The sequence below is a fragment of the Fusarium sambucinum genome, chromosome IV (assembly GCF_050947815.1).
Source record: "Fusarium sambucinum isolate potato_lamoka chromosome IV, whole genome shotgun sequence".
NCBI classification, from domain to species: domain Eukaryota; kingdom Fungi; phylum Ascomycota; class Sordariomycetes; order Hypocreales; family Nectriaceae; genus Fusarium; species Fusarium sambucinum.
In genome coordinates this window covers 2,810,170-2,832,559 of record NC_139291.1, presented here as the reverse complement: position 1 = coordinate 2,832,559, position 22,390 = coordinate 2,810,170, and the positions used below count along the sequence as shown (strand labels likewise).

Below are 22,390 nucleotides of genomic sequence, written 5' to 3'. Positions count from 1 at the left end.
AATTGCAACCCTCTATCTTATCAGCACCTTTTTGGCTTACATTACTCGGGGGTCTCGAGATCCCCTTTCCACTCCCCGACGACGCCGGTTCACGAAGCGAAACGACCCAAGTACGACCTCGGCAGACGTCGCAAACCGTTCTCGAGAAATACAGCGCGTTCCTCGTTTCATCGAATTTCAAAGCAGCCCCATAGCGATAGCGAACGATCGAGAAAAGACATCACATCCCTAGCGACCTGCAACCGTACCTCACTGTAGGCATAGGCCTACTACATGTGACCATCCCCTCCCATTTACCATCCGCCATCCACCCTCTACAACCGTTTACGCTGGGCAACGCAGCCCGTCCAATTAGGTTGGGAGTATCATACAAGCTTACAGCTACGAATCTTGGAAGAACTCAGAAGTGAGGGGCTTGTTCTGGAATAGGGCAACCATCCCGCATTCAAGGTTACCGAAACCCAGTTCCGTCGCATTATTTGGGATACAAGTACAACACCATGTCGAGCGCCGCCGGTGGAGGGGACTCCAAATTGTTTGCTCGAGTAAGCTTTCCTATTCTTCTATCATGTCTCAGCCTCGTAGGACCTAAGGTCTTATAAGTCCTTGATTTTCCATCGTCGAAACTACTTCTTGGTCTCCGTTGGTTGTCTTCACCTGCTTTTGCGGAGACTTTGATTTTGTCAACAGCGTTTTTTTTATACGTTTTAATCGAGTTTGCTTCTTAATGTCAATATCGACAGTCCGTTGCGTAGCGACGTGAACGATATGATACAATGTCCGCTATGTTCCTTGCATACATGCCCCCCAAGTCGATTTATGATGGCCCGAGACTAAATAATAAACAGGGCAAGGTTGCTGAGCTGCGTCTCGAGCTAAACAGTGGAGGAAAGAAAGATAAGAACTATGCGGGCAAGAAGATCGCACTCAAGAAGATTGTCGCAAACATGACCATGAGCAACAACGACATGGTGGCCTTGTTCCCCGATATCATTGGGTGCATGGGCATCCAGAGTCTAGAGATCAAGAAGATGTAAGCCAGTCGGTATTGTCAAGTTTGCTTCGTTGCTAATTCATAATAGGTGTTTCTTGTTCCTGGTCAACTACGCTAGGATGAGGCCTGAGATTGCCGTAAAGGCAATCCCCGTTTTACAGCATGTGAGTTTCATCCCCTATCCATCAGCAGTAGCGGTGACTGACATCAATCTAGGATATGGAAGATCATAATCCTCTAGTACGAGCGTTGGCTCTAAGGACAATGTCTTACATCCATGTTAGAGAGTTCGTCGAAGCTACTGTACCAATAGTCAAGCACATGCTAAAAGATGGCGACCCTTATGTGCGAAAAACGGCCGCATTCTGCGTAGCGAAGCTGTACGACCATGATCGGAACATGGTTGAGAGCTCTGACCTCATTGATAGGCTGAACTCACTTCTAAGGGACGACAATCCTACTGTTGTTGCGAGTGCCCTAGCTGGTCTAATGGATATCTGGGAGCGTAGCGATGCTATCAAACTCACCATTGACTATAGCAATGCTTCCAAAATGGTGGCTATTCTTCCCGACTGCTCCGAGTAAGGCAAAACACTGGCAGCATTCCCGAGACTATCGCTAATCTTGTGTCAACAGATGGGGTCAGACATATATTCTAGAGGCTCTCATGTCCTATGTACCGCAAGAATCCGGAGAGGCGGTACTCCTGGCCGAGCGGATATCGCCACGATTGTCGCATTCTAATTCGTCCGTCGTGTTGACCTGCATTCGGGTGATTCTATATCTGATGAACTATATCGCCGATCAGAAGCAGATCTCGGCTTTGTGCAGAAAACTCTCACCACCTCTTGTCACACTTCTCGCAAAGGGTCCCGAGGTACAGTACCTTGCCCTCCGAAATGCTTTGTTGATTCTTCAGCGACGGCCCGAAGTGCTGCGAAACGACATCCGTGTCTTTTTTTGCAAGTACAACGACCCCATTTATGTCAAGGTCACAAAGCTGGAACTCATCTTTATGCTTGCTACCGAGGATAATATTGATGAGGTGTTGACGGAACTGCGAGAGTATGCTACTGAAATCGACGTTCACTTTGTGCGCAAGGCGGTGCGCGCCATCGGTAAGCTGGCGATCAAGATTGAACCAGCGGCACGACGATGCATCAACTTACTTCTCGAGCTTGTGGCTACCAAGATTACATATATTGTGCAGGAAGCCACAGTGGTTATCCGAAACATCTTCCGAAAATACCCCAACCAATACGAATCCATCATCAGCACTTTGTGCGAGCACCTCGATTCTCTGGATGAGCCTGAAGCCAAGGCAGCTATGGTTTGGGTAATTGGCCAGTACGCAGACCGAATAGAGAACAGCGATGCTCTGTTGGAAGACTTCCTATACTCATTTGCGGAGGAGCCTGTTGAGGTCCAGCTTGCTTTGCTCACTGCTACAGTGAAGCTCTTCATTCAGCGACCTACCAAGGGACAGGAGTTGGTCCCGAAGGTTCTGAAGTGGGCGACAGAGGAGACTGACAACCCTGATCTTCGAGATAGAGCGTATATGTACTGGCGTCTTTTGTCAACAGACATGAATGCAGCCAGGCAAATCGTCATGGGAGAGAAGCCAGCCATTACGGCTGAGTCGGAGAGACTAGACTCAGCGACACTGGAGGAGATGTGCCTGAATGTAGGAACACTAGCCACGGTCTATTTGAAGCCGGTGCAGACCGTTTTCAGATCTGCTCGGCCACGCAAACTCCAAGACTCTCCGGCGTTGCAGAAGCAAAACCTCCTTGTTGCCGGAGACAGCCAGAAGAGTATCAGCATGTTTGGTAATGCTGGAGCAGCGACGGATATCGACCCAAGGAGCCGAAACCTAATGTCGGGTGATGGTCAGGGGAACCTCGCACAGGCCGTCAGCGACGCGGATGCCTACTTCTCAGGCATCGGGACGCAGCAGATGACGCCAATGCATGGTGATCAAGGGGATGATGTCTTTGGAGGAGGTAATGGCCACTCGACAGGATACGTGGTGAGCGCGCATGCTCCTCAAGCCGTTCTTCAACCAGCGCAAGGTGCTGGTAGCAACGGTGATTTGTTAGTGCTATAAGCGATATCTGTATATACTAGTAATGGGAAATTTAGCTGAAGATGAGGCAGTTGTGAGTAACTTGAGCGGAGGCCGTTTTGTCTGTATATTGGCTCATTTGGACGCACCCCAGTCGATGTAGCACTGAACTTGTCTGTTATTCATGTTTCCACATAACCCCATTTCAAGTATCCACGGGGGATCCCCGGCGAGCGGCGTAGGCTAAATTCGGTTTGGCTTGAGAACCTTAATTCAGATACCCAGCTGGGGCGAAGCACATTATGTAGAGTCATCGAGTTGGATGTTGTATCTATTCAGACCGATTCAAGAGGCCACATTTGACCAGTGTGATTTAGGGCAAAGTTTCGGATACCAGGTCGAGCTAGATCCAGGCTTGGCTACTTGTTCTGGATGTGTCTGGTCTGTAAAAGCAGTAGAGAGAAGACAGGGGAGAGAGAGACATGTGGCTGTAGTAAGTGAGAAGCAAGAAGGATTTACGCCCCCAAAAATGCCTGGATAGTAGTCTATAGTTAACCAGTATGTGTTTTCGTCTTGGTTGTTCCGATTGTCCACTTGATGAGCTGGCGAGTATTTATGCAAGTGAGCGAGTCGGATTTCTCATCCAATGCAGGTCACACCCAAGGCGGGCATCTCGACCCTTTCGAGTACCTTGCAGGTGTCTTTCTCACAAAGGGACTTTCGTTGACTTCAGGGACCTGCTTGAGTTTATAGATCTTGAGGATTCATGCAAGTCAAGGACCCTTACATGTGTTTATGAGCGTGCAAAGATCAAAGATACAGAGATTTTTATCCAATTGTACATTGGTTGTCGGTTTCCCTTATTGAATGTGGCATTTCAAGTAAGATCGGTGTAAGCATCAAGTTCGTAAGTGAGATTCAAGAGTGGTACCATGAGCGAGTACTCGCCATTTCGAGGCACTCGTTACGGGAATTTCAGAGGCGCTCACCGAAAATGCCCTTCCAAAGATGTTCATCGAACAATGTGCAAGTTCCATAATCTCTCTTTGGCTTAAAAGATGGTGGTGCACTCAGTGGCGCCGCTTTCTGTGCAGGACGGGCACCTTTCCAGTGGCAGTCTGGGGCTAAGCAAGCGGCGCAGCAGCCGACTACAGTGGGCCGCAACCTTTTATTTTATTTTAGCGGCTTCCACCTATGGGCTACCTGCCCGAGTAGGGACACGCTGTATTTGAGTTCCGTTATTGTTACCTTCCGGTAGCAGAAAAAATAGCCTCCTAAGTCTTAGGATATAAAAATAAGTAGTCTAAGAACTATACCCTAAGAAGCATAAAGTGTCTTGTTATTTTCGTCTCTTATGCTTCCAGCGGTCAATTTTTCTGATACTCTGAGGCCAGCCCGTGAGCTTATGGAACCGACACTGTCTGCCCGCCCTGCATTCGCCAAGTCGACTCTGATAGACGAAATAGAGCAGTCATTTGGTGGCTGTGATTGGGACTAATATCCTTAGCCCAGGTCCCAAGTTTTCTGCCACCTTCTTAGCTCAGGTTGGATCTTGCAGCAAGAGCGAACCTTTCTTGGTTCGAAACATGCCTTTCCATTGATGGGTATTGGCCAAGTTAATATGCATAACATTTCTGTTATCTTGTCTGATTCACCTTTGTTATTGATCATGTTTAGTCCAATTCTTCTACTGCTCGACTCGTTCATCCAATTCATTGATCGTGTGAGTGCCAGGTAGCCGACGGATCACGGCGAGTTGTGTTTGGTGTCGTCACCTCCCGCCTGGAACTTACCGTGTTCAGCTATCTTGGCTTTTTGCTTTCTCAGATTGAAGATTTCTCGTTGAGAAACACTCTCTAACGGTCTTCATCACTATCTTCATGTGCCTAGAAACTTAGCATTGTTGAATTGATCGACAAAACTATCAGCAAGCGGCGCGGTACCTGTTAGTTCCGACTCGCCCTGCCTTTCACTGTCTCTCGTCATTGTCACTTTATTGTTTTCCCAGCCTGAACACCAAGGGAGCCGTCTGGCCCGGCCACTCCAGTTAAGCCAAGCGCCCCCTCTCTCTTCGTTCCCTGTAAGGCAAAGCGTTGGGCGACACCAGGTTTCCACGCTGCAGCCGCTGGTCAACAGGACTTCTTGGCTACCTACTTGGATTTGCTTTGCTTTGCACTGCTTGCCTGTTCAATTCCTTCATAGACAGCTTGCTTACCGTATGTATGGCTTGCTTGACTTACCTATGGTAGACGACTTGCTTACTACTATTCAATCAACCCCAGCACCTTGCAGTGATTCATTACTGCAACGTCCCGCAACCTGCGCCCCTGCTGTCGCGTTGTGCTTTATGTCTGAGCGTTTTATCTGAGTGGACAAGACTCCGGCGGCCACTCACTGCCCCACCCCCGGTCTTGCGGTCCCCCGGCCTGGGCGATCCATCCATACTGCCATCGTCCCAGTGAACTTGACGTCTTTCACTTTTACTCCCGATACCTAGCAACGCTACGGATACTGTCCACATTCATCCACATCGCTATCCACATCCGCATCTTTTATCCGCCATCCTCGACCTTCGATCGCGAACCTACCCCCGAATCGCATTACCCGCCCAAGAATCACTCGTTTGTGTTTTATTTACCGTCGCGTTCTTGTATCCATTGCGTGGTGTGACTTCAAATCACATCCATAATCGCGCCTCTATCACCTTTCATCCAGTATGTCGGCTCCAGCGGACTCCACCATGAGCGGTGGTAACGCTGCGCCAGTTGAAACTTCGCGGCTCGAACAGCCTAACGATGCTGTAGCCATGGAAAGCATTACCAACCCGTCCGAGCAGAAGCCTGCCGATCACGAGCGCGAGTCTGCCGATAAGATGAGCGCAGCTGAACCTGAGCCAACACCCTCGACCAACGTGCCAGCACCATCCGAGAACATCGATCAACCAACCACCGCAGCACCAGCTTCGCCAAAGGGCAAGGAAAAGGAGACAGCACCTCCACCGCCGACTAAGCAAGACTCAAATTTGGGCATAGGACCCGCCGTAGATGATATTCGGGAGATCTCAGGGGGCTCTTCAGATGGGCCTGTTTGTACCATCACACTTCTCCTTACTTCAGGAAGCCGACATCCGTACAAGATTGATGCCAAATACTTGAGCCGGAGGAATGTGGACATTCCAGATCAGACAGAGAATGGCCTTCCGGACCCGTTTAGTATCAGCATTTACACCCTAAAGGAATTGATATTGAGAGAATGGAGAAGTGATTGGGAAGCCAAGCCTACCAGTCCTAGCAGCATCAGGCTGATTCACTTTGGAAAGCTATTAGACGACAAGGAGCAGCTGAAGAGTAAGGCACATCGTGAATCTGAGACATTATGTTCTTGCTGACCGCCAAACAGAGTACCAGCTTTCGACGGAGAGCCCCAACGTGGTGCACATGAGTATTCGGCCACAAGATCTTGACGAGGAGGAGCCTAAGAGCGGAAGCAAGAATCTTTCATCAAGTGGTGGCGATGGCCAACGTTCCCGAGGCGGAGGCTGCTGCGTCGTCTTGTAACGAGCAACAGTCTTTATCACAAGAAACTCACTATTACCTTGACCATCCCCTCCTGGTTGCTGTTGGTCGAAGAGAAAAGCAACCTCAGCCACTTTAAAACTTACAAGTCGAGATGATAAGCAGCGGAACGTCGCCCGCACACTCTTTAGTCAATTTCTTGGTCTATTCTTTTTGCAACCGCTCAGCAGAAGCGAAACAAGGTTCTGACGTGCGGAAGACGGGGTTAATGGAGTTTACATTGGCGTATTATCGTGTATTTGACATGTTTTTGTTTTATTTGTTTTATTTAATTTCGTTTCAATCGGCACGTTGCCGACAGCGTCCTCGATCAACGCATTTTTGGCAGTATAGAAAGCATCTTTGTTGCGGTATAAACAGGATCACAATTACTGGTTCTTTTTATGAGGATATCTGTTGGTGATCTTTCACGTTCTTGGTCTTGTCTAAATGTAGGATACCGCGGATGTACAGAGTGACAGCTGAAAGCTCCTCCATCGTGAAATAAACTGCACGCTTACTGAATCTTAAGCTTCTTCTCCATCTCGTCGTGAAATCCAGCCACTGCCCTTGTCTCATCGCCCTTAAAGACATCCTCCCAGGTAATGGTAGTATCGCGGCCTCTAAGAATATCCTCATGGACGCTGGGCAGACCGCCGCCAAGAGCCATGGGCCGCCACTCGCCGTTCTGGACAATCTTGAGCTCCATGCCACGGCGGATGGGCTCGGCCATGCCGTAGGTTCGTCGAAGAGTTTCCATCTTGAGAGACTCCTGAGTGGCCTCCCAGTTCTTCAGTCGGGCCTCGAGAGGGTGGGCAGAGGCGGGTGTGGACTTGGAGTCGAAGGGGGATGCGCCGACACCGTGGCGGAGAGTATCGTGGATGCCTGGGGCGGAGGGTGCGGAGGATGTGTGAGAGATGTGAGTGTATGACTGGACGTTGGAGTTGCCAGGGACGATGCGCATTGCTTGAGACTGAGGAGGGCAGAAGTTAGCTCTCATGACATTGAAGGTGGATGGACAGACGGGTATTGATGCGTACCATGTTGGCGGATGTGATTGTTGATTGGCGTGGGAGGCAGTTGTTTAGAGGAAATGGGCGTCGCTACAATACAGTCTATGTATTATTCGCGGTCGATTTGGGGGTGGAGATACGGGCGACGTTGATGGATGGCTTGTATCTTTGATGTGGTTGATGATGAAAGCTCCAGCTCCAGTTAAGGTCAAGGTCGTCAAGGCAGCCTTGCGCTGGCGTTGCGTTGACTTCTGAACGGTACGTACCTTTTTCCCCCGGGGAGAGCTGCAGGTCCGCCGATGCTTAGACCCACGCAAATAGATACCGTCACTCACTTTTAGTGATTCCGACTTCGCTTTTAAGACGGCATGTTTTATTTATCGTAAATTATGATTGATTCTTTGCTCAAAAATAACCAATCGACATTATGAGACCTCTTACAAGTTGTCCTCCGATCATTCGGATCGCCAATGGCACCTTCTATCGCCATCACCCAAACACTACTACTACAACACCATCACGGCCAAATCCACCTCTTTTTAGCGATTTGAGATTCGAGCTGGCTTCTACATCAAGCTCGCCTCGAAACTGGTGTATCGTTGGTCCATCACTATCAGGAAAGACAACATTCCTGCAGGCTTTGAAAGGAAGGTTCCTTTGTGAACCACCTATTGCAAGATCCTATCCATACCTCTCTTCCGAGAACGTTCCCAAGCGGTTACGCACGCCGCAAAAGGCGATCCAGTATGTGGGCTTTGATGCTGAACAAACTGGTGGTGGCTTAGGCGGCGGTGTTGCCACCAGTGCGTACTTGTCGGCGAGGTATGAGTCGAGACGTGAGATCACGGACTTTTCCCTCAGGGACTTTCTTCTAGGAAACACAGAGCTTAATCCCATGAAAACAGAACAAGGCGATGACGACGCTACCATATCACCCGAACTACTGTCCCGAGTCGTCAGGGATCTGAAGCTGGAGAATCTTCTTGATCTACCTGTCTCATTCCTCAGCAACGGCCAAGGTCGAAGAGCACGTATTGCTCGTGCACTTCTAACAAAGCCGGAGGTTTTGTTACTCGACGAGCCTTTTATGGGACTGGATCCTCCTACAGTCTCTGGTTTGAGTCCTCTACTGCATTCGCTAGCTGAAAAGGCAAGCCCTCGTCTCGTTTTGAGCGCGAGGCCACAGGACCCTGTGCCTGACTGGATTACTCATTTGGTATATCTGAGAACAGACTGCCAAGTGGGCTCAATGGGTCCCAAGGAAGAGGTCCTTAAGGGTCTAAAGAAATATGTACAGGGTGTTCGAAAAGGTGGCCTTGTTGAGGATGAGAAACTACCATTGCACTCGCTTGTCGATATTGGCCGTGTGCTACCCTCAGCTGCTTCTACGAGAGGTTCAGGTCATACAGAGCAATCATCATTCAACGAGCTGGAACCAAGGAACTCCAACTCTGAACCTCTCGTTGAGATGGACGGCTGCAAGGTTCAGTACTGTGGGAAGGTCGCGCTGGGTAACTGGACGCAGAAAACCACTGATGGTTCTAAAGATGGCTTGATTTGGACGGTTCGGCGTGGCGAGCGGTGGGGTGTTTTCGGTCCTAATGGATCAGGCAAAACGACGATAGTTTCGCTGCTTTGCTCTGATCACCCTCAATCTTATTCCCTTCCCATCAAGTTATTCGGACGATCTCGTCTTCCAGAACCTGGCTCTGGTCAACGGCCACTCACATTCTGGGACATACAATCACGAATCGGACACTCTAGCCCCGAAGTTCATCAGCATATGCCTCGAAACCTGACTGTACGCCAGACTATCGAGAACGCATGGTCAGAGACGTTCCGCGCCAAGCCAAAGCTGGACGATACTGCTAAGGAAAAGGTCGAAGCAGCTCTCCGGTGGTTTGCATCTGAGCTACATCCCGCTTATTCTTCAGTGTCGCACGAGAACCTCTCCTGGGCGGATGACTACATGTTTGGTGGTCTCTCGTTTAGCGCACAGCGTATTGCACTTTTTATCCGCTCCATGATCAAGAGTCCAGATGTCGTAGTTCTCGATGAAGCTTTCAGTGGCATGGACGATGCGGTGCGGGACAAGTGCACACTATTCCTCGAGCAAGGCGAAGCCAAGACATACCGCGGCGAAGAGATCGTTGAGAGTGAGGCATCAAAGTCTGGCCAGGTTAAAATCCCAGGTCTTTCTCATCAGCAAGCACTGATTTGCATCGCGCATGTTAAGGAGGAAGTGCCGGATTGTGTGAGGGAGTGGCTGTGTCTCCCTGAGGCTAATACAGGAAGTCCAGCGAGGTTTGGACGATTAGATGGCCCATTAAGAACTGATGAGAAGAGATGGCATGAGGTATGGGGGTTCTAAACCAAATGTCTAATGTCAACCATTGCACAAATGAAGCACATCATGGTGTTGAAGATGATTCCTGTTATGGGACACTTTATTAGAAAGAAAACATCAACTTGCGAATACCAGGAATGAGGTAAACATATTCTATAAACAATATTGAGACTAATTTGTTGAATTTTTGATAGAAAATATGTACACTTGTCTTGGTTATCGCCATCGATATATGGTCTAGGGTGGCCCCGGCAATCGGTTATATTGCACCATCATCCGCCCGACAGCCCCGAAATCTTGGAATCAACCAACCAGACTGACACTATACGACCGACCATCACATGCTCATATTGTCTATGATACGGATACCTCAGCTATTCGCACTGGACTCTTAGTTTATTGACTTGGTTCCTCAAATCTTAGAAAATGACTTCTCGGGACGCGGACATTGACGGCGAAGACCTCACTGTACACGCATGCTGCGCGCCCATCCAGAACCTGGCTCGACCTATTGATTTCAGTGAACTAGAGTACGTGACACCGGAATGTTTGCCTTACACAGGATCGGACCAATCTCATATGATATCTGCAGTGACGAAGACGAGCGACCTTTCTTTCACTGGCCCATCTTTGGCCCGCTGTTGGTTGAGAACGAAAGCAGTGATGCGCGTGACCACTGCGCCAACGAGAGAAGTACGCACATAGATTTGCACTCCATCACTGGCAATGGTTGTCTTACGAATATTTGCTGTAGCGTTTCTCTCATATCTTCGCCTGTCGGTTTATATGGCTATCGTATCGGTAGCCATCACGTTGTCTTTCCATCTTAAGAATGAGGCTTCACCATTAGAACTACGCATGGCGAAGCCGCTCGGCACGATATTCTGGGCTCTTTCCGTCATGACCCTCGTCGCAGGAATGGCAAACTATATAAGTAGGTCCTTAATCAAAAAGCATGTACTCTGTTGTTAATGGTTTGGTAGGAACGGTCAACAAGTACAGCAAACGAGCTGCCATTGTACAAATTGGTTGGAAGACACATGCAGTAAGTTCTCTGTCGTACACCAAGAATTCAAGCAGGCATCTGCTAAACTGACACGTTCAGGTATTCAGTCTCACAGCAGTATCCATCATAGGAACATGTATTATCCTGCTGGTTATCGCCAAGGTCCGGGACTCATCATCCAACTCTTAACATGAACGTATGTTTTTTTAACTGAGAGGATTCACACGCTGTACCTAAACATAATTCACACCCGGAATAGCGCCTGGCCTTCCAACCTTCCAATACCAATTATGCAAAACTTGATGATACCATATTGTGAAAAATGAAAGCCGTCCGATATCGACTAGGTTGCTAAATCGTGTTCCACTATGCTGTCTCCTCAGACTCCTTGACTTCTGGAGCTGTACCTGCGCTGCCCAAGTCTTTGCTCCTGCAAAAGAGATCGCTAGCGTCTGGGTTGCGCTGTGGTCGTCCGAACTCATCCTCGTCACTTATAACAGAGGGCGGACATTCGCCAATCTCTTGGCGGAACAGTTTTGTAAGCTCTGATGAGCTGATTTCTAGTTCTTCAAGCGAGGTGGGCTTTCCACTCCACGAGATGAGTGGCAAATCGCCCAGTGACAGCAGGTCGCCCTCACGAGGTAATGTTGCTAGCATGTCAATAGGAGAAGCAGGATCGAATCTGGATGTTGCTTCGTCCGCCTCCCCGCCCTCCTTGTTTTCGGTTTCCTCACCCAAATACTCCTCAGGCCTATTGGGCAAGTCACTATGTGTACCCAATATCGTTGCTGCTGTTTCTGGTCTTGGATAGAGTGTTACGTATCCTCGAAGCTGTGATAGTTGAAGAACATACTCCAGCCACGCCGGATGCTTCTTGTTTGTGTTCTTCTTAGTTAGGAAAGCCGGAATGTCTGTTCTTGTTTGTTGTTTTTCCAGTAAGCGAGAAACGTAGCCATGAAGCTCAACCCACTTATCACCCATGAATATAACTGCATCACTAGTAGGAGCCTGCCAGAAGAATGGGCTGGCACCGTCTTTCTCGCCCTTCGCATCAACCACAGGAACAGTCAGAGGAGTTGTGTCATCGAGGAGTGTTCTGGGGGACTGAAAACTAATGCCCATGATATTCTCGTTCCAGTCTTGAAGAATTGAAGAATGAGAATACAGGCTATGCAAAAGATTGTACTTGACATCTTGAAGGGTCAGTACTGCCGAGACAGAGTATTCGATGTAACACTTACAGTTGAAGAACTGAGGTGAAACCTCGGCGTGAGGCGCTAAGACAAGAACATGGTTTTGCAAAGGTTTGCTTGGCCAAAATGACTCGAGAAATCGAACCGAGCTCTCCTCTTCGTCCATCTTGCGTGAGGAAATTCGGTGGCGGAGCGAGAGCATTTGCGATTGCGGCAACTCGCCGGAAGCTTTGGAAGGCCATTGGAAACCAGATAAGAAACCCGCCAGAGGTTTCTCTACGACAGGCGGCAGTTCGATTGTAAGCTGAGGTATTGTTATAGCGCTCTTGTCGGCTCTACGCAGAGAGGTGAGGAGTCTTTGCAGATTGGCAGTACCAACGGGAGGTGCCTGAACCAGGATGTCAAAATGGACCTTGTTCCAAGCTAGAATCATGGAGTAAGTAAACAAATAGTCTGAAGGAACCATGGAATAACTAACCAGACAATGCTAGGGCGTCGAGCTTTGAAATCCACGCAAGACGAGTTTCAGGCTTGTCTGGCAATTCTATAAGCGCAGACTTCGTTCCAGGGATCTGATCGCGTGCCGCTTTGAGAAAGTAATCGTCTTCAGTGAAAGTGGAGTCGACGATGATTGCTTGAGGGTGCATAAAATTGTTGATATAGTCTAGAAGTTTGACGTTAGACAAATGCGCAACTCTGAAGCCACACGGGCCGGGTCTTACAGAATGCACGGAGAGCAGCGAGTTTCAGTCTCATCTCAGAAGATGTAGAGGCATAGTCGGTGCGGGCATCTATAAAGACACTTAGTAAACGGGGTGGTCAGGTTTTGAATGGCTCTTCCTACCATGCGTATATATTTTGCAACTTTCATCTATCCCGTTTATTTGGAGAAGTTCCTTGATTGATATCTCGTTCCTACCCATAAGCGCAAAATGAACATAGTTCTTGTCTTGCGATGCCATGTTGCAAGCCATTGGCAGGAGGGTATTGGCGCTGTTGATACTCGAAGCAGTGAAGAGAATATTCTTGTTTCGTTCATAACTTCCTCCCGTTCCCTGAATACTGCGCAGCGTCTCTGCGAGCTCGGGGAACTTGAGGGGCCCTTGGTAATAGACCCGATCCTGCTTGTGGCCCGACTGCGCAGAGCGCCCTGATGTCGCATTGGCCGAACCGCTGGAAGGCGATGACAGCAGGTTATAGGCTATGAAGAAGAGAATCGAGATGAAGATGAGGTACGAAACAAGACGACCGACGGAGCTGCGACGAGGAGCGCGGGGAGTTGCTTGCCAATGGCCACCGGCCCTGGACTGGTAGTGATGGCCGGGGGCACCGAAGTCGTCGTCTTTCTTATTAGCCATTTCCTCGTCGCCTGCCCAGAAGCGCGCCTTTGTTCTGCCTCGCGCAGGCGTCATTGTCGTCGATGTTGAAGCTGAAGGCTGGGTAGAGAGGAACTAGGAAGAGCTCATGGAAGCTATTGTAGCTTGTCGGCGCGGCGAGAAGTCAACTACCTGACGAGGGACAGGTATGATATGATTGTGAACATGCGGAGGAACCAATCGCAGTGGGCGATCGAGGTAGGTTAAAAAGAGAAGCAGTTTCAATGGTTTTGTGGTTATTGAAGAATGGAGATGTAGGTAAGATGACGGAAGTGACACTGACCCTTGTCTGTAGGTACCTTAGACCAGCGTGGCTCGTGCTTGCCCGGGCCGTAAAGTCTGTAACTCCTCTTATACAGTGGTTGGTACGAGCTTCAGTGAGTTTCAGGTATTGACAGTATCAAGTACAGTGGATGCAGCACTAGGGTAATAAACAATGGACTATTAGTAGGTATTTTGGGAGACAATCAATTGTTTCATAGCAACACTCAAGAGCATAGATATACCATATGTTGTGACTCTCATGGCCAATCTTGAAGGTGGCTACTGTTGAATACAAGGTACTACCCACCATATACTTTCATTGCTTCGGGCAAGAAATCAATTCGATAACAACCAGTAACCCTGAATGACTTGAGAATCTATTGTAGTCACCGCAATTCTATGAGCATTTAATATGCACATATAACCAGTAAATATCCTCAGACTAAGACATTGCATGTAGTTGTTGAGCTTAAATAATCCTTGTCAATTAACTCGGGACATTTTCATACCAAGGTGGGGCACGAGCCGCTGTCGCAAAATATTCATGTAAATTTTTAGCTGCCTTTGAAATTCGAGGTCCATCATAAACTCTACTCCCATTAAACTTAGACATAACATAACAATCTTCTCTTCATATAACAAAAACCAAATCTCCAAATAATCAAAAATGGCCAAATCTCGCAGAAATAGAGGCCACGCAGCCCGCAAAGACCCCATCTCAAAACCCATCAAGCCTCCTTCGGACCCAGAACTCGCAGCCCTGCGAGAGACAAAGATTCTTCCCGTCATCAACGACCTCAAGAGTGCTGACCCCAAGTCGCGCTCTGCTGCTGCCTCGGCCATCTCAAATATCATCCAGGATGAGAAGTGTCGCAAGTTGCTCTTGCGAGAGCAGATCGTGCACACCATCACCACCCAGACTCTTACTGATGCTGCGCTCGACAGCCGTGCTGCTGGTTGGGGCATCCTGAGGGTTCTTGCTCAGGAGGAGGAGCCTGATTTCTGCATTCATCTCTACCGTGTTGATATTCTCACTGCCATTGAGTTTGCTACCAAGTCGGTATGTAGCGTTGCACCCCAAGCATCAAAGTACGGAAACTGACATCGCAGCAGGTCACAGAGATTCTATTGTCCAAGGACCTGGAATTCCAAAAACGTTCAAAGTCTGAACAATCTACTATTCTAAGCATAGTCTCATCTCTAGTCTCCCTCCTCACTGCCCTCGCCGAGGCTCAGGATGAGATCCTTGAGGTCATCTCTCGTAACGCTACCATCACCCGCCTTATGCTCCTTCTTACTTCAGACGAGCTTGCCAGCAACCCTGATATTGTCTCGTTGAGAAGTGATGCTCTTGCTTGCCTCATGATTCTTTGCGAGGATAATGAGCAGCTCTCTGACAAGGTCATTCACACAAAGGAGCACCGAACTTATGGCACTCTGCTATCACTGCGTAAAACAGCCAATGGCGACGGTGTCCTCGCCTGTGGTGTTCTTCACAACCTTTTTGCCTCTCTCGAGGATCATGATATCGCCCTCGGTGCTGACAACTCCCTTCTTATTCCCACCCTCTCACAGGCTCTCAAGGCTTATGAGCCAGGTCAAAAGTCCGACGCCGTGGGATGGGCCAACCCTTTCGAGTACCAACAGCTCGCCCTCGAAATTCTCGCGTCCATCGGGACAACACTCAACACAGCAGCTGAGGCCGAGCCCCAGATAGAAGACAAGCCCGATGCTAAGGATGACGAGGAGATGGCCGATGCTGACGAAGAAATCTCCGATGGCGAGGAAGAGGGAGGTGAAGAGGACGAGGAGGAGATGGATGACGATGAGCTTGAGGCTGATATGGAGTTGGTCACTGGCGCCGATAGAAATGAGGAGGACAGCAACATTGATGACCTTCCCATTCTCAAGACTCTCATCGACAACGCCCTCCCCGAACTCATCCGCATAGCCTCTCTCTCCCCCGTTGACGATGCCTCAGTCCGTCTGCAGAGCCACGCTCTGTCTGCCCTCAACAACATCGCCTGGTCAGTCTCTCTCATCGACTTCTCTGACGCCCACAACGCCCCTATCCAAAACGCCTGGGATCCCGTAGGTCGTGCTCTCTGGGCTCAGGTCATCGCCCCTATCTTGGCCACTGATACGGCCGATCTTGACCTTGCGACCCACGTTACCAGCCTTGCCTGGGGCGTCGCACGCTCTCTTCGAGGTCGACCCAACACGCCCTTTACTGAGGAGCACCGCCGCTTCATCGCTCTATACCAAGCCACAAAGGGCTCGCCTGCCGCACAGAATTTGGAGGATCCCTTCCAATCTCTCAGCGTCAAGTGCATTGGTGTCCTCGGACAACTCGCTCTCGAGCCCGCGCCCGTTGGCCGAAACCGCGACATTGGTATTTTCTTGATCACCCTCCTCGCTGGTCTGCCTGAAACACCTACTGCTGATGCAGTCGAAACTCTCAACCAGATTTTCGACATTTACGCCGATGAGAGCTACTCTTACGAGAAGGAAGTTTTCTGGAAGAACGACTTCTCGAAGCACCTAGACGATGCCCTTCCCAAGGTGCGCTCCATGGTAAAGGCCATCGACAAGCGTGCCGGCAGTGAGTTACGCTTGCGTGCTGATGAGGCCGTGTTGAACCTGAATCGTTTCTTGACTTATAAGCAAAAGAACAAGCCAGAGGCGTGAGTGACTAAATAAAAGCAATTGATTTCTTGATTTCTAAAAACTCCGGTATTGTACCTTTGTTGTATCCCGCCAAGTGATTCACCAAATGTGAGCTTCCCCAGCTGTTCTTGTGCTGAATGACTTACAACGCCATTGCATCGAACCCAGCACCTAGCATCAGCTCCCATATAACGGCCAGTTCAAGATGTCAACGATCAACCCATGATAATAATCGCCGGCTCTTTATGTCTGGAGCATCTCCCTGTCCTTCTAACACCGTTCAAAAACCCGGTAGAGGCCCTTTAAGTTTGCGACTTCAAGCACTGCATCTTCCATCAGTGATTTAGTCGCCACCAATCTCGCCTTGAACGCCGGAAAGAACACATGCTCAACAGCATGTCTTACGTGCTGGCGGCGGGCGCGCATCTCGGTTGAGATAATTTCTTCCCGAAGGCTTTCCGCATCGCCGGGCAAAGTTGGCAGTTTCTCTGGAACGTAAAAAGTAGCTATTTCTCGCAGAAATGAATCAAAGCAAGCTTGCTCTTCTGTCCAGTCAACACTAGGGCCAAGGCGGAGGAGGAAGCGAGGAAGCTTGACAAGAGGCGGCGTATATCCTTTGATGAGCAGTGGCAACGAAATAAGCTCACCGGCAGGCGATATCTCAAGAGAAAAGTATTCGTGAAGCATCTCGCGACGCTCAATGAGCTGGTCGGCCACGCGATCTGCCAAAGCCTCGATGTCAAAATCCTCATCGGGTGATGTGATTAGGCTCTTTTCAACTTCAGCTGCCGTCCGGAGCAGTTCACGGAGGTCCAGTGCAGGAGCGAACTTAATAGTTCCAAAATTGGCAAAGTCTGTGAGCCCCAATTGGTAGAAATACTCGTAGCAAGTTCGGCCATAATCAATCAGGTACAGTTTGACACCCCCCTGTATTGCTGCCAACCGGCGTTGCTCGTCCACAACGCCGACAAAAGTATGGTTGGCAAAAATTTCGGTAAGTTCGAGGTGTATATCTTCCCGCACCTCTTCTCTCAAGTGCTTCACACTGTTCAGCCGACATTGGACGAGTTCGCGATCTACTGTCTCATACTCGAGAGGTTCATGGACAGCGATTGAATCACCTGCACGAGCCATAGATCCTGTTGATTCGCTCGGACCAGCTCGAGAAAACATTGATGTAATCTTCCGCTCAGTTGTATCTGTCCTTACCAAGTCGTTGGAGTATCTTCGCTTCTTTGACGCTGGGGTTCTTCGGTTAGGTGTACCGTCACTCTCTGTCTGAGGTGTGGATTCAGTCATTTTCGCGCCGGGAAGAAGTGTCTGTGTCATGAATGTACGGCTCGTGTCAACTGCGGTGAGCTTAGACTCAATTGCGGCGCATATTGACTGGATGATCTCGTCCTCATTGAGGAAATGGACTTCTCTCTTTGTCGGATGAACGTTGACATCTACTCGAGCTGGGTCAATCTCAAGACTTAGGTATATGAAAGGGTGGCCGTTCTTGGGTAAGAAGCTGGCATAAGTTTGCTCAACTGCTTTCTTGATGTGAGTTGACTCGACACAACGATGGTTGATGAAGAGCAGAATTGTTGTCTTCTTGACAGAGTAGTTTGCATTGGTCGTATAACCCTCAGCTCTGAAACCCCAACGAGCCTCGGAAACCGAAAACTCCAAAAGTTCGTTCGCTACGGCACTACCGTGTATTTGACGAATGCGGTCAATGACAGTAGCATGGGCCTGGATTGACAGATTTGTCGAGGCTTCGCCTGCCTTTTTGCAAGTGAAACCAACACCCTTGCAGTGCACAGCGTACCGGCCAACCATGTCAATGATCTTGTTGAATTCTTCAGAGGGCGAGCGGAAGGCCCTCCTCCGTGTCACTATGTTGAAAAAAAGATCTTCTACTGTGATTTGCGTTCCTGGACGACCCGCGACACCTTTGGGCTCTGCTGATTGACCAGGCTTTGCTGGTGCAAGCTTGCCTTCGTGGTAGTGCGCCCTCCATGCAAGATCCGAGTCCTTTGTCTTGGTGGTAACAGAGAGGTGGGCGATATGACTGATACTGGCGAGAGCCTCGCCGCGGAAGCCATATGTCTCAATGGCAGACAAATCCTCAAAGGTGGTGATTTTGGAAGTCGTGTGACGTTCACAAAGGATGGCCAAATCATCTTTCTATCATGAAAGTCAGCCTCACGGTGATGATTATGGGGGCGAAGCCTACTGACCTGAATACCACACCCATTGTCTGTTATCTGTAGCAGCTTCAGCCCGCCCTCCTTGGCCAGGACATCCAAAGAGGTAGCACCGGCATCGACGGCATTCTCAATAAGTTCCTTGAGCGCATGGACAGGAGCAACTATGATTTCACCGGCAGCGATTTTGTTGACAACGTTTGGATCGAGCGCCTGGCGTTCATGTCAGTGGCTGTGCCTGGGCGCATGCGTGAGGCGTTGGCGAGAAACAACCTCGAGTTCGTCCACCCACCTTGATTCTGCGAGGCGCACCAGCTCCTTCAGACAGGCTCTCGGCCTTTCTTTTTGTACCACTCGGTACGACGTTATGAATCTCATCGGCGCTTGGGACACCTCCCATGTCCACATCTGCGTCTGTTGCCATTGTTTGTGGTTAAACCACAACGTCCGGGCGCGTGAATAAGCCTATGACGTGGCTTCTAAAATTTTGGACTTCAAAATAAGCGAGAAAGAAGTTGGTGACACAGGTTTTGAGGTCATGCGGGAGGAAGTAGATTCCTCTTCTCTCATGTCGGATGTCTTATGTGTTTAGTCCCATCTTCTGCCTTGTCTGGGCCGCACAAAAACCGACAGTGATCAACAACGATGTACGGCAGATCGTTCTTCAGTCTGATACGCTGAGGAGGCGATGAAGAAGGATCATGTGGGACAAGGACAGGCAACCGAGAGATGGGTTGATGTGTTTGAGGGCCTCATTGATGTGCAAACTGCAGGACATGGACGCGAGAGCACGTGACTACGTACAACATCTTGCACCTTCCTCATCATCTAACTCGACGGTTACCTTAGTACGTACCTAGGTACGCTTCAATTGTACTTTTTACATGTTATGCTAGTAACTTCCAATAAACTAAAACTCACATTCGCCGACGTTATTTGCATGTGTGAGCAGTCCGGAAAGCTGGCAGGGATTTGGTTCGCCCCGTAAAAGCGACAGCTGCCCTCAGGGTATCAGAAAAATTAACCGCTAGAAGCATAAGGGACGAAATTAGTAGGTTACTTTGTGTTCCTTAGACTATGGTTCTTAGACTACTTATTTTTATACCCTAAAGCTTAGGAGGCCATTTTTTCTGCCACCCACTAGGGGTATTCGTGGTAGCATCCATTGCCGGAGGCGCCTTAGGCTATGCCTCAATTCAGTTCCCAGCCATTGAATGCACTCGCTGTTGTAGAAACATGACATGTCATAAGAGAAGCGTTGATATTATGCTTGTTAACAAGTGTTGTGTCAGCATTGTGACTGGCCGTGCGTGCACAAGGCGAAGACCTTGTGAGTCTCTTCAGCTTGGTATTGGATACTGAAGTCAACCTAAAGGCAAGCCAGGGGTAGGAAGTGAATAACCGTAAATTGATGGTTATTGGGCCCAAAGTTTTGTTATTGTGTCATCTCTTGTCCCGCGCTGTATGTTGTTCGTGAATCGCAATAGTAGGTAGTAATGTAGTGGAGTAGTGCTGCGCCATGCTTGGACATGATGCACCAATTCTCCTTGTAGATAAGGCTTTCCTGCTGGGCGACCTTTATTAGAAACACTGCCTCATCAGACCAAAAGTTGATAGCATTAAACTGCCCTCTTGCCGATTGCCAAATCCATTTCATGATGGCTCACACACAATTCTTTCTTCAAGTTTCTTTGCTCTGTCTCTGCCTAGAGCGCCACCCGAGCCAAGCCTCGTTCCTAGCTCAGACAGTCATGGATCCATGGATGCTTCCATGAATTGTTCTTTACCAATGGATCGACTTGACTAACCGGGCAAACAAACCTACGAACGTCACCACCTCAGCGTGTGATGGCGTTCGTTCCCATGTGGAATTGAAACAAAGGTCAATAAAATACGAGGAATTGATTATCGATTACGCGTATCCTATCCTAACCCAGCCTCTCATTACTTCAGTATCGATGGCTGCCCTGCTGCCTTATGCTAGCCTGCCCAGTTAGCTACCCATCGAGTCACGCCCGTGAAAAGAGAAGAGAAAAGAGAAGAGAAGAGAAAACTAAATTGTACAAGTTGTCTCGTCTCGTCACGCCTCATTTGACACGAGACCAACTTAGGAATTCGCCACATCTGTCTGTGCACTTGCATCCTGACAGCCAAGGCCATATCATCGTGAAAATATGCACATTTCCCCAGTCTTTGTATCTCGACTGCAGCATACCTAATCAATGCAGGAACAGGTAAATCGCAAATGCGCTGAATAAGTGGTGTCTCAAATTCTAGGAAGCCTAAGCAAGCCTTGCCGTAGCGACCGTGTAAGCCTTGGGCTCTAATAGGCTGCCACGGGCAAGTTGATCAGAGTGCACTTTGTAAATTGCAGACTTCAGATCATAAGGCGCACTGTAACCAGAATGGCCAAACGCATTAGCGTACTTCCAGTTTCTCTTAAATTGAGTAATTGCGAAAAGATGAGATTGAAAATAGGTAACCAGAGTGGATTACCCATAGTGAAGAAAGCGTTAGGCAAGAAGGGTCGCCCAGGCCAGGTGGTTCGCATGTTTTGACTACCTGAATGTATAAAGATTTATCATTCCATCCAAACTCTGTTCTCATCCCCATCTCAACCTACAACTGCTGGCCTTTGGCTGATCGACATTAACCTTGCAGAACAACCACTACCTGCATATCCTACCTACCTTGACCGACTACTCTGCCAATCTTTCCTCAACATGGCGGCATCCAATCACTCAGGCGCTTCAAACAAGTAGGTTCTGCTCATGGCCCCCTCTAATTATCTGTTAGTTGTTTTATTGACTCTCTCATCTCAGGTGTACCTGGGGTTCCTCAGGGACCCGGGTTCTCTCCCCACGTCCCGACCCCACCGGCGCCGGAGATCATGACACAAACGCTCTGAACGGCTTGCACCACGCCAAGTATCCTCCACCCAACACCAACGATTTGGGTAATGAACTGGATAATATTTACGACGAGTCGGAGAAGCTCCCAGCTCAAATGCAGCACGGATTGCCCGATCAGAAATAGACCAAGAAATAACAAGTCACATTGACAAATCGAACTGGATAAAAAGGCAGACTGTGCCGTCTAAGCCAAAAGAGAGAGTCTGGTTGCATCACTGCAAAAGAACAAGACAGACAAGACAAGACAAGACAAGATCGTGCGTCGCAAGACCGGTTTTCGGATAATATCACTTCACTTGATTTATTTATTGATGTTTTTTATTTTTTACTTCAGTCGCTGCTTTTGTTGTTTTGCTTCAGGTATTAGTTTATTTGTTTCTATCTGTATCAATCGCGGGATAGGTGTTAGTTAAAGATTGGGAACCAGACAAATTGCTTCAAATAGATCAACTCGTTTTAAACTCAGCTATCCAGATGCATCAAGTGTAGATCACATTACCTTTCTTGATATGATAGTACCTAATATTATTGATTCTGATGTCATATCAGGATAGACAATTGTAACCGTGGAAGAAGCACCGCCGCCACAGCCACATCGACACTTACACATCCATCACCATCGGGGGGTCGGGGCTCACCTCCGCCTGTCTAAATTGAGATTTTGTCACACCCCTTCTCATATCTATGCACATCTTTAGCCCTTTCCTTTTCCTGCAGACGTTCTAGAGGGGCGGACGTTATGAAGATCAAACGGTTCGGAGAATTAAGAACACCTAATGGATGAACGGGAACTCAACCTTGATCATC

The 22,390-nt window shown here is 48.9% G+C and overlaps 9 protein-coding genes across 9 annotated transcripts; 6 read left to right on the top strand and 3 right to left on the bottom strand.

Moving 5' to 3' along the window:
• Nucleotides 1-500: 500 nt before the first annotated feature.
• FSST1_000951 (adaptin N terminal region-domain-containing protein) lies at nt 501-3,101 on the top strand (the record flags this gene model as incomplete). Its single annotated transcript, XM_083223827.1, has 4 exons — nt 777-1,033; nt 1,083-1,158; nt 1,211-1,575; nt 1,631-3,101. 4 exons carry the CDS (start codon nt 777-779, stop codon nt 3,099-3,101), a joined length of 2,169 nt encoding a protein of 722 aa, XP_083091133.1.
• Nucleotides 3,102-5,775: 2,674 nt separating this feature from the next.
• FSST1_000950 (ubiquitin-related domain-containing protein) lies at nt 5,776-6,616 on the top strand (the record flags this gene model as incomplete). Its single annotated transcript, XM_083236154.1, has 2 exons — nt 5,776-6,406; nt 6,459-6,616. 2 exons carry the CDS (start codon nt 5,776-5,778, stop codon nt 6,614-6,616), a joined length of 789 nt encoding a protein of 262 aa, XP_083091132.1.
• Nucleotides 6,617-7,130: 514 nt separating this feature from the next.
• Nucleotides 7,131-7,656, bottom strand: FSST1_000949 (proteasome maturation factor UMP1-domain-containing protein; the record flags this gene model as incomplete). Its single annotated transcript, XM_083223826.1, has 2 exons — nt 7,131-7,586; nt 7,654-7,656. The coding sequence occupies 2 exons, from the start codon at nt 7,654-7,656 to the stop codon at nt 7,131-7,133; spliced, it is 459 nt and encodes a 152-aa protein (XP_083091131.1).
• Nucleotides 7,657-8,053: 397 nt separating this feature from the next.
• On the top strand, nt 8,054-9,997 carry FSST1_000948 (P-loop containing nucleoside triphosphate hydrolase protein; the record flags this gene model as incomplete). The annotated part of the gene is made up of 1 exon (XM_083236133.1): nt 8,054-9,997. The coding sequence occupies one exon, from the start codon at nt 8,054-8,056 to the stop codon at nt 9,995-9,997; it is 1,944 nt and encodes a 647-aa protein (XP_083091130.1).
• Nucleotides 9,998-10,399: 402 nt separating this feature from the next.
• FSST1_000947 (DUF202 domain-containing protein) lies at nt 10,400-11,168 on the top strand (the record flags this gene model as incomplete). Its single annotated transcript, XM_083236122.1, has 5 exons — nt 10,400-10,503; nt 10,566-10,666; nt 10,728-10,907; nt 10,957-11,018; nt 11,079-11,168. 5 exons carry the CDS (start codon nt 10,400-10,402, stop codon nt 11,166-11,168), a joined length of 537 nt encoding a protein of 178 aa, XP_083091129.1.
• Nucleotides 11,169-11,345: 177 nt separating this feature from the next.
• FSST1_000946 (uncharacterized protein) lies at nt 11,346-13,584 on the bottom strand (the record flags this gene model as incomplete). Its single annotated transcript, XM_083236111.1, has 5 exons — nt 11,346-12,172; nt 12,221-12,595; nt 12,651-12,836; nt 12,895-12,963; nt 13,017-13,584. 5 exons carry the CDS (start codon nt 13,582-13,584, stop codon nt 11,346-11,348), a joined length of 2,025 nt encoding a protein of 674 aa, XP_083091128.1.
• An 895-nt stretch (nt 13,585-14,479) lies between these two features.
• On the top strand, nt 14,480-16,500 carry FSST1_000945 (uncharacterized protein; the record flags this gene model as incomplete). Its single annotated transcript, XM_083236100.1, has 2 exons — nt 14,480-14,872; nt 14,926-16,500. 2 exons carry the CDS (start codon nt 14,480-14,482, stop codon nt 16,498-16,500), a joined length of 1,968 nt encoding a protein of 655 aa, XP_083091127.1.
• A 249-nt stretch (nt 16,501-16,749) lies between these two features.
• FSST1_000944 (mismatch repair ATPase MLH1) lies at nt 16,750-19,095 on the bottom strand (the record flags this gene model as incomplete). The annotated part of the gene is made up of 3 exons (XM_083236089.1): nt 16,750-18,651; nt 18,705-18,884; nt 18,964-19,095. The coding sequence occupies 3 exons, from the start codon at nt 19,093-19,095 to the stop codon at nt 16,750-16,752; spliced, it is 2,214 nt and encodes a 737-aa protein (XP_083091126.1).
• Nucleotides 19,096-21,394: 2,299 nt separating this feature from the next.
• FSST1_000943 (uncharacterized protein) lies at nt 21,395-21,707 on the top strand (the record flags this gene model as incomplete). The annotated part of the gene is made up of 2 exons (XM_083236078.1): nt 21,395-21,429; nt 21,494-21,707. 2 exons carry the CDS (start codon nt 21,395-21,397, stop codon nt 21,705-21,707), a joined length of 249 nt encoding a protein of 82 aa, XP_083091125.1.
• Between the last annotated feature and the right edge of the window lie 683 nt (nt 21,708-22,390).